Source organism: Procambarus clarkii, chromosome 8 (assembly GCF_040958095.1).
Source record: "Procambarus clarkii isolate CNS0578487 chromosome 8, FALCON_Pclarkii_2.0, whole genome shotgun sequence".
Lineage (NCBI taxonomy): Eukaryota > Metazoa > Arthropoda > Malacostraca > Decapoda > Cambaridae > Procambarus > Procambarus clarkii.
Window position 1 is genome coordinate 43,032,809 of NC_091157.1, and position 9,566 is coordinate 43,042,374.

At 44.0% G+C, this 9,566-nt stretch overlaps 1 protein-coding gene across 1 annotated transcript; it reads right to left on the minus strand.

The window, feature by feature from the left end:
* Window positions 1-7,104: 7,104 nt before the first annotated feature.
* On the minus strand, window positions 7,105-8,697 carry LOC138360680 (uncharacterized). Its single transcript, XM_069320329.1, has 2 exons — window positions 8,685-8,697; window positions 7,105-8,063 (listed from the first exon to the last, which is right to left on the minus strand). The coding sequence occupies exons 1-2, from the start codon at window positions 8,695-8,697 to the stop codon at window positions 7,105-7,107; spliced, it is 972 nt and encodes a 323-aa protein (XP_069176430.1).
* Between the last annotated feature and the right edge of the window lie 869 nt (window positions 8,698-9,566).

Below are 9,566 nucleotides of genomic sequence, written 5' to 3' on the forward strand. Positions count from 1 at the left end.
CTTACATCAGGAGGGGAGATGACCGAGTTAGAAAATGAGAGGACAGAGGAGTCCTGTTATTAAACGGTCTGAGAACAAAGCGAAGTTATATGGGGGGGAAGCAGTTGAAATGGAAGTTCTTAGATTGGGAAATAAGATTTAATGTCCTAGGACGGAGAGCCCTGGAATGCCAGCATGAGAGTAGACCTGGAAAATCAGACAATTATAAATGAGAAGATAAGAAAGAGGACTAGAGATACATTCTAAACAACTTAGTTTTGTGAATGAAAATATAGACTCCAGATTTCGTGACTGAAGACAAGATTTTGTTTTTATTAATTCAGGGACAGAGGCAGTTATGTGGAGGGTCCAGGCCTTAGACCCCGACACCTCCACTACCTCACTGCCTTCTGCTCTTTTGCATTCTGGAACTGAGGGTCTTTCTCATAGTTTCCCGTATGGTGTTACCTCTCTTCCCGGTCTTCATTGTCTCCTGTGCTTTCATTTCCTTCTCGACCAAATCCTTCATCTCGGTCCTACCTTCTGTCTTTTGGTCCTCCTCAACAACTGTCCGTTCGGCCGATGTCCATCATCTTGCCAACCGTCTTGGTGTTGACCGCTCCCATTCTCCCTCTCCTGCTGAGACTGTCGCCCAGTATATTGCTGCTAGTATACATGTCTCTCTAACACGGAAACTTAACCCCGGCTCCTCTCCTTCCTCCCCGGTGGGTAAGAAGTCATCCTTATATCCCTCGCCTTCCGACTTCCGACTCCGGTGTCTCCTCCCATTTCAGTGGCAGAGTCGCGTGTCTCAGATATGAAGATTTCCTTGGCTCTTGATTTCCTCTCTCGGATGCTGCCGTTAATCAAGTACACTCCCGTTTTTGTCCTTCCTCTCCCCGATTCCCTTGACTGCCCCTCTCCAATGCCTCCTCCTACTTCGGACTCTGTCAATCCGCCTCTATCCCATCCTACCGCCTCCTTGGTTCCACTGTCTTTGCTAGATTTGCCTGTGCTCCATAACCCTGATTTCACTGACCCTGATCTTGATCGTATCTAGTATACTGTGTTCTTCTTTGCCTTTGTTTTTCCTTGTTACCTCTGTTTTTGACAATATCCTTTAATGGAATATGCGTAGTTTTTATGCCAACTTCCATGAACTCCAACTTCTGATCACACAGTTTTCGCAGCTTTGTGTCTGTCTCCAGGAGCAGATGCTTGTCTCTGTCTCCTGGTCGCTTCCGTGGTTATTCCTTTCTTCCCGCCCTCTCCAGCTTTAGCTGGGGCTTCTATTTTTACTGCTCTGTTGATCCATTATAATATTCCCTTTGTCTACCTTCTTTCCAGTCGCTCATTCCATCCTCTGTTGTCCATATCTATGTGAATAAGTGGTTCACACACTCTGTTCATTTACCTCCATCAAAATGTTCCCATTTCTCTTACTGATCATAAACACCCGTTAGACTCCTTACCAGAGCCTGTGCTCCTTTTGGGTGACTTTAACTGTCAACATACTTTCTGTGGTGATGTTCTAACAAATACATGAGGCCGCCTTCTTGAACCATTTACCATTTCTTCTTCTTCTTTGTATTTTCTGAATTAGATGAAGCAACTCGAGTTGACTCGTGCACTCGCACCCTTTCCTGTCTTGGTCTTTCTTTCTGCTCGTCTTCTCTTTATTTATATTTCACATGGCGGGTTCTTGATGACCTTCATAATAGTGACGATTTTCTCATCCTTATCACCTTCTCTTTTTCACCCTCCCCCCTCTCCTTCCTTAGGTGGCAGTTTGCAAAGGCTGACTGAAATCTATTCTTCCTACCCCACTACTCTTTCCGACCTTTCTGATCTGCCTCTCCATCAAGCCCTTCTCCTTTTCATGACATTAGACGCTGCCCTCCGCTCTGTTCCTCGCTCTACCTCCCGGGGCACGCGGAAGTGCGTTCCCTGGTGGAATTCAGACTGCGCTCAGGCTGTCCAGGTCGGGCAGCCTGGAATAAACACCGGCTCCGACAGCCGCCTGATTCTCTTATTTTGTTTCAGAAGGTAAGCGCGGTTGCATCCATATAGGATGGATGTGAGAGAGTTGGAAATATCATATCTCCACCATTATGGTTGATATTTCTTTTCCTGATATATGGAAGAAAATCCATAAGATAGAGAGCACGTTTGTTCCAGATGTCTCGCTAGTCCTTCACCTCCGTGGATCTGATGTGGCGGATCCGGTGTCGGTCGCATCCGAACTGGGTTCACACTTTTCGGCTGTTAGCTCCGGTTCTCATCTTCCTCCCTTTTTCCTTACTCGTAAGCCCATTCCTGAATCATGTTCCTTAGATTTTCGCACACATCTCCAGCTTCCTTATAACGATCCTTTCTCTCTTTATTGGAACCCCGGTGTGTCCTGACCCTCTGTGGTTCTATGGCAGCGGGGTCAGATGACATTCATTATGAGATGCTTCGCCAACTCCCTTCATGCACGTTTCAGTATTTAATGAATCTGTATAACCGTATTTGGGAGTTATCGTCAGTCCTCGAGGACTGGCGTGAGGCGGTTATTTTTCCTATTCAGAAGCCAGGTTCTCTAAGGACATCCCGTAAGGACTTCTGCCGCATTGCCCTAACGAGTTGCATCTGCAAATTTTTTGAATGTATGGTCAATGTCCGTCTGATGTGGCTCTTAGAATGCTATCACCACCTCTCCCCTTCTCAGTTTCGCTTTCGCAAGGGTCGCAACATGACTGATGTCTTAGTGAACTTGGAGGGATATATTCGTACTACTTTTGCTGTGAAGACTTCATTGTTGCTGTCTTTTTTTACCTGGAAAAGTCGTATGGCACCACCAGAAGATACCGTATTCAGTCCCAACTCCATTCTTTTGGTCTTCATGGCAATCTCCCTCTCTTCCTACAAAGCTTCCTCATTAATCGTTCCTTTAGAGTGAGGCTTGGTACCACTCTGCCTCTTTTCGCCAATACGAAGGTGTGCCCCAAGGTAGTGTTCTGAGCATTAAATCTTTTCCTGGTTGCCCTCGATGGTCTTCTTTCCTCCCTTCCCTCTGGAATTTTTACCTCTTTCTTGGATCGTGTTGCCGATCTTACTATCTGCTGTCAGGGTGATGACTCGCCTTTCCTCCAACGACGGCTTCAACTTGCAATTGATGCCCTATCATCCTGGGCCACCAATCATGGCTTTAAGTTCTCTACAACTAAGTCCTGTGTTATGAACTTTACTCGGGAGCAGGTCATTCTTCGTCCCCCTTTGTCGCTCTATAGTAATCCTCTTTTGTATAAAGATTCTGCTAAACTTTTGGTGTTAATCTTTGACACTCGTTTGTCTTGTCCACTCCGTATCTCTTACCTCCGAGTTGAAGGTTCTAAGGCACTTAACTTACTTAAGGTCTAGTCCCATACTTCCTGGAGAGTTAATAGATGCATGCTCCTCTATGTAAATTTTTCTTTCATGCTGTCAAAAATCATTTATAGCTGTCCTGCTTACTCTGCCTCTCCTTCAAGTCTTCGTCGCCTTGATGCTCTGCACCATACTGGGTTACGCCTCAGCTCTGGTGCCTTTCATTCCATCCCTACCCTGAGCCTGCATGTTGAAACCGGCGTTCTGTCTCTACAGGATCGTCGTGGTCGTTACTGTCTTCGCTATCTTGCTCGGTCCCTACAACTTTCTCACTCTCGCTTATGTTGTGCTTTGACCGTTATCCCCTCTTGTGGGGCCCTGTTCCCTGTCACCAACTTCCTTTTTCTGTACGGTTATCTCACTTGCAAGATTCTCTCTCGGTACGTGTAGCCAATATTTCTGCTCGTGTCGTTCCGTCCTTGCCCCCATGGAGAGTCTTCCAAAGTTTAGTAAAACTTTGACCAACATGGTAAAGGCTTTTACCTCTCTTTCCGTTCTGAAACGCCGTTTTCTTGCACACTTTTCTTCACACTCCCGCTCCGTTGCTGTCTTGACAGATGGGTCTAAGTCTACCGACGGTGTAGGCTACTCCATTGTAATTCATGTACACAACTGTATGTGTCGCCTGTCTCCGGAGACTAGCATCTTCACGGCAGAACTTTATGCAATTTTGTATGTTCTTCGTCAACTGTTTTCCCGTTGCCGACATTTCTTTGTCGTTGTAGTTGACTCTCGCAGTGGCCTCATGGCTCTGGAGTCCTTTAATCCCATCCATCTTGTGATAGTCGAAATTTAACATTATTAATTCTTATCTCCAGCATATTTAAGGCAGTAGAGTTTTGCCTGGTTCTCAGCCATATTGGTGTCCTTAAATGAACGTGCGGACGCTGCCGCTAAGGAGACTATCCGCACTTGTCCTATTTCCTGCAAAGGTGTTCCTTATTCCGACTTCTACCCAGTCATTCATTCCTCTTCCATGCCCGTTGGCAGGATCGCTGATCTTCTGTTGCTGGTAACAAGCTGCATGCTCCTAAGGGTAGTGTGTCCCCGTGGCATTACTCCTACTACCGTAACCGGCGGTGGGAAACTGCTCGTGCAAGGTTATGTATAGGCCATACACGTTTAACTCACGGGCACTTAATGGAACGCCGCCCTACTCCTTATTTTCCGAACTGCATTGTCCCTCTTACAGTTGCGCATACCATTGTTGATTGTCCTGACTTCCAGGAATTGTGTGTGTTGCTTCCCGACCGTCCCTCACAGTCACTTGTCCCTCGATAGAATTCTTGGTAAATCAGAAACCTTTGATACCGCTCGCCTTATGTGCCTTTGTTCTCGTATTGGCATCCTTAGTGATATTTAGCACCTTTGGAATATCCTACACCTTTGATGGTGCTACATAGTCTCCTTGTATCAGAGTTTTAGCCCCGTTCCTGTGCCTGGTAAGTCCACTACGGGCTCACCATAGCCCGTGCTACTTGGAACTTTTTGTTCAGAGTTACTGAATCTAAAACAACAAGAAGTCTCCTCGGCTTGGTGCCTTCTTTTGATAATTACTTGGAATATTTACGCATTCTTAAGTCTTCACCTAAGCTTCCTTTTTCATTAAGTAAATAAATACAATTAATGGCTAGCTACTTTGGTGCACTTTGCTACCAGATGTCCAGCAACTTGGGTTGAACGGTAGAGCGACGGTCTCGCTTCATACAGGTCGGCGGTCAATCCCCGACCGTCCAAGTGGTTGGGCACTATTCCTTTCCTCCGTCCCATCCCAAATCCTTATCCTGACCCCTTCCAAGTGCAATATAGTCGTAATGACTTGGCGCTTTTCCCCCCTGACAATTCCTTCCCTCCCTCCATCTGTGGAAAACTTGCAGTCTTGTATTGAAATGAAGCTGTGTTTAGATAGTTTGATATTGGAAATTGTAGGTAAACTAAACTATGCTAAACGTGCATGAAAGCAATACTCCCTATTAAACAGTCCTTGTGCGCCAGATAATATATGAGGGGATATTGTCTGGATAACCTACAACTTTCTGTTGTTGGAAAAGATCCTTTGTTAATATGGAGAGATATTGAGAGAACAAGTGCAAAAATAAAAAAATAGAATTACCTAGTGAATAGCGAGAAAATATCGAGGATTGTGATGACTTAACTGCTGTTTTGCTAATACTACTCGGTGTCAAACCGTGTGATGACTGAAACTGACCAGGTGTGTTGTTCTTAACGTAAAGGGGGGAGAAGGTTGGGGTTCCTGTGACAGCCGATGAATGGAGAGATTGACAGACACAATTGGGCAATTCACTTACTTATAAGGGAAAGTATTCATGGCTAACTATTGTAAAAACGTAAACGATTAAGCACTCTTGCAGATGACATTGAAATGCATGCTGTAAAAACTTTCCCCCTAAACGTTTCTCATACTGAAACTTAAACCTAGTGAATATTGCTGCAGAATCTCCAGTGTAATTACTGTGTACGAAAACCTTATGTACTAAACATTTGGAGTTCTCCACGATTCCCCCCCAACCCTCCCCCCCTTTAACTTCATTCTCATTATTTCTTAACTTCATTAACTTCATCGCCTCATTCTTACTCCCAAGCTTCTTGCATTGAAAATTTACGGTTGCAAATCCATTCTTACACTGTAGCTTCTTCGTTTACCACATATGCCGATTATTTCATGTTGCAGCCTTGCAACATTCTCGTTTTTTGTGTTTGCATCATTGTAAATTACAGGATTCTATGCATGCAATTGCATTGAAACATTGCAACCCAGGACAGAAGGGACTGTCGTAGTCTCCATTTATCCTACTGTGTGCCTGGCCGGCCTCAGGGCTGGGTTTACATAGGACATGTTACACTGTGGGAACTTCAGGCAGTGTGTCAGTGAATGATTGATCACATGAAAGTAGAGCACTCGATGCCCACAGTGCAGTGCCGACGGCTCAATCTGAGGAGCAGCACTGTAAATTACTTGTTAGTCAGAGGGGGTATATAACCGATTTCTATGTTGCTGTTTCAATACTAAAGGGTGTTTGAGTATTGAATTAAGGTAGTCACTGGGTGGAGGATCAAGTAGGTCCTCCACTTGGTTCTCCATGGACCAAGGCGGACCAAATGGAGGACCAGGTGGACCAGGGCCAGTGGTAAGATGGGGGCCTCGGAGAAGCTACTGGAGTCAACTTAAGTGTCGTGCTCAAGGTGGAATGACACAATTTCCCTTACCTTCATACAAGACCTGTGTTTCCCTTACCTTCATACAAGACCTGTGTTTCCCTTACCTTCATACAAGACCTGTGTTTCCCTTACCTTCATACATTACCTACACTTCCCTTACCTGCACACAGTAAGATGCGGACGATATCACAATAACGCGACTGAAGATATAATGACAAAACAACACATGAAATGAAAAAAAATGACGACGTATCGGTCTGTCCTGGACCGTCATCAAGTCGTTTATATCACTTGATAATGACCCAAAATGGACCGAAACGTCGCCGTTTCTTCATTTTCCGACGTGTGGGCTCGTCACCGCAACGATATGAGGTATTGGTCAGAACGTCGGAGCTCCGCGGTCGTTAGTGTTGGGTGGACACAACAGGGAGACACCCAGGTATCAAGAGAACATTGTATTTATAGTGAGAATACTCACTATTTCCGTGTGTAAGGAGATGACTGGTTTTTGTTTGTGTAACTCTTGAGAGAAGGCATTCACCCGGACGAAATGTTGAGAAGATTGTTCCTGTGGTACTTGAAGCGTTGAGTAAATTGTTCTTGTGGTACTTGAAGCGTTGAGTAAGTTGTTCTTGTGGTACTTGAAGCGTTGAGTAAGTTGTTCTTGTGGTACTTGAAGCGTTGAGTAAGTTGTTCTTGTGGTACTTGAAGCGTTGAGTAAGTTGTTCTTGTGGTACTTGAAGCGTTGAGTAAGTTGTTCTTGTGGTACTTGAAGCGTTGAGTAAGTTGTTCTTGTGGTACTTGAAGCGTTGAGTAAGTTGTTCTTGTGGTACTTGAAGCGTTGAGTAAGTTGTTCTTGTGGTACTTGAAGCGTTGAGTAAGTTGTTCTTGTGGTACTTGAAGCGTTGAGTAAGTTGTTCTTGTGGTACTTGAAGCATTGAGTAAGTTGTTCCTGTGGTACTTGAAGCGTTGAGTAAGTTGTTCCTGTGGTACTTGAAGCGTTGAGTAAGTTGTTCCTGTGGTACTTGAAGCGTTGAGTAAGTTGTTCTTGTGGTACTTGAAGCGTTGAGTAGATTGTTCTTGTGGTACTTGAAGCGTTGAGTAAGTTGTTCCTGTGTTACTTGAAACGTTGAGTAAGTTGTTCTTGTGGTACTTGAAGCGTTGAGTAAGTTGTTCCTGTGTTACTTGAAGCGTTGAGTAAGTTGTTCCTGTGTTACTTGAAGCGTTGAGTAAGTTGTTCTTGTGGTACTTGAAGCGTTGAGTAAGTTGTTCCTGTGGTACTTGAAGCGTTGAGTAAGCTGTTCTTGTGGTACTTGAAGCGTTGAGTAAGTTGTTCTTGTGGTACTTGAAGCGTTGAGTAAGTTGTTCTTGTGGTACTTGAAGCGTTGAGTAAGTTGTTCCTGTGGTACTTGAAGCGTTGAGTAAGCTGTTCTTGTGGTACTTGAAGCGTTGAGTAAGTTGTTCTTGTGGTACTTGAAGCGTTGAGTAAGTTGTTCCTGTGTTACACAAGGCATTGAGTTATGTGTTCCTGACTTGGACAAAAGTGTTGAGTAAAGGTTGCAGAGTTGCAAAATGTGTGAAGTAAAGGGTTTGTCTATATATTACTTTTAATTCCAACTATCTTCCTGTTTATATAGGAATTTTTCTAACTACGTGGATCATTGTACATAGATGTAAAGGACAATTAGCTAGAATTTGGTAATGTTCTCTTTATAGAGTCTGCAAAAATAAAGCTAAAAACCAAACTTAAATATTCCTAGGCCTAGTATAGCACATATATGTACTATATTAGGCCTCAGATAGCACGTATTAGGCCTAGGAAGGTTAGGTTAGGGTAAATGTCCTTTGCCACATCAGTACAAAATATTTTCCAGTTTTTCCAAATTCAATAGTACCTATTTCTACTTGCTAATTGCCATTTATGTCAATATATGTACAGTGGTCCTCATCGTTACTGTAAGAATTAACTAAACCGGAGGATGGGCTGTTTTAGTCCCAACTGCCCAAGTCAATCGTTTGATATGGGCAGCCATGGGAGCCGGGTTTGATATGGGCAGCCACGTCAATCAAAAACAGAGGTTCGACATGATTTCATCAGCCATAACTTGTGCTCAAACCTGTCGTTTGCATCATGGCTAAGCAAGTGCTGGGCCACTGGCACCAAGACAAAACCATTTCACAGTATTTTTTTTAAACATTTCTTTATTTCACATTTCACAGTATATTTCACCTCGTGCAGGCGAGGAGAAATATACTGAGAATTTCACCAGGGAGAATTCGGGCTTCAAGCGCCACACACACACATGCTACCAAGCCTGGGTGTTAGATGTGTTTCCATCCAGAGAACCAATTGGGTTTATATTGTTCATTACTTCGGCTGCCTTGAGTCACTAGCTTAATGTAAGAGCCTGAGTTTGGAGCTCAGTTCACTCGAGTAACAACTTCTCTGATGAATGCTTTTAGACTTATCGCCAAAATGCTGAAACCTGGAATGAATTTTAACCACTTACTAGAAAGGCTGTTTTGCAGGCGTTGAGTCACAATAACGTGGCTAAAGGATGTTGACCAGACCACACACACTAGAAGGTGAAGGGACGACGACGTTTCGGTCCGTCCTGGACCATTTTCAAGATCGACTTGAGAATGGTCCAGGACGGACCGAAACGTCGTCGCCCCTTCACCTTGTAGTGTGTGGTCTGGTCAACATATTTTTCCTTTTTTTTTTTTGGTCAGAGTAATTATATTTTAGTCCAATTATATATATTATAACGTATACAAAATTTATATAAAAGTATATTATTTATAATGTTCTGGAGGTGAGGTTATTCTCTGGAGAACTTCTGGTAGTACACTAGCAACTGCTTGTCGGAGGACGTCAAGCCGTTTTGGTAATATGAGCCTAGAGGCATCTATGGCAGAAATTGTGGCTAACCGCTCTTTTGCTAACTTGTTTGTAGAAGGCAATTGAATATCTTCGGACTCCATCTGGCTGGTACAGA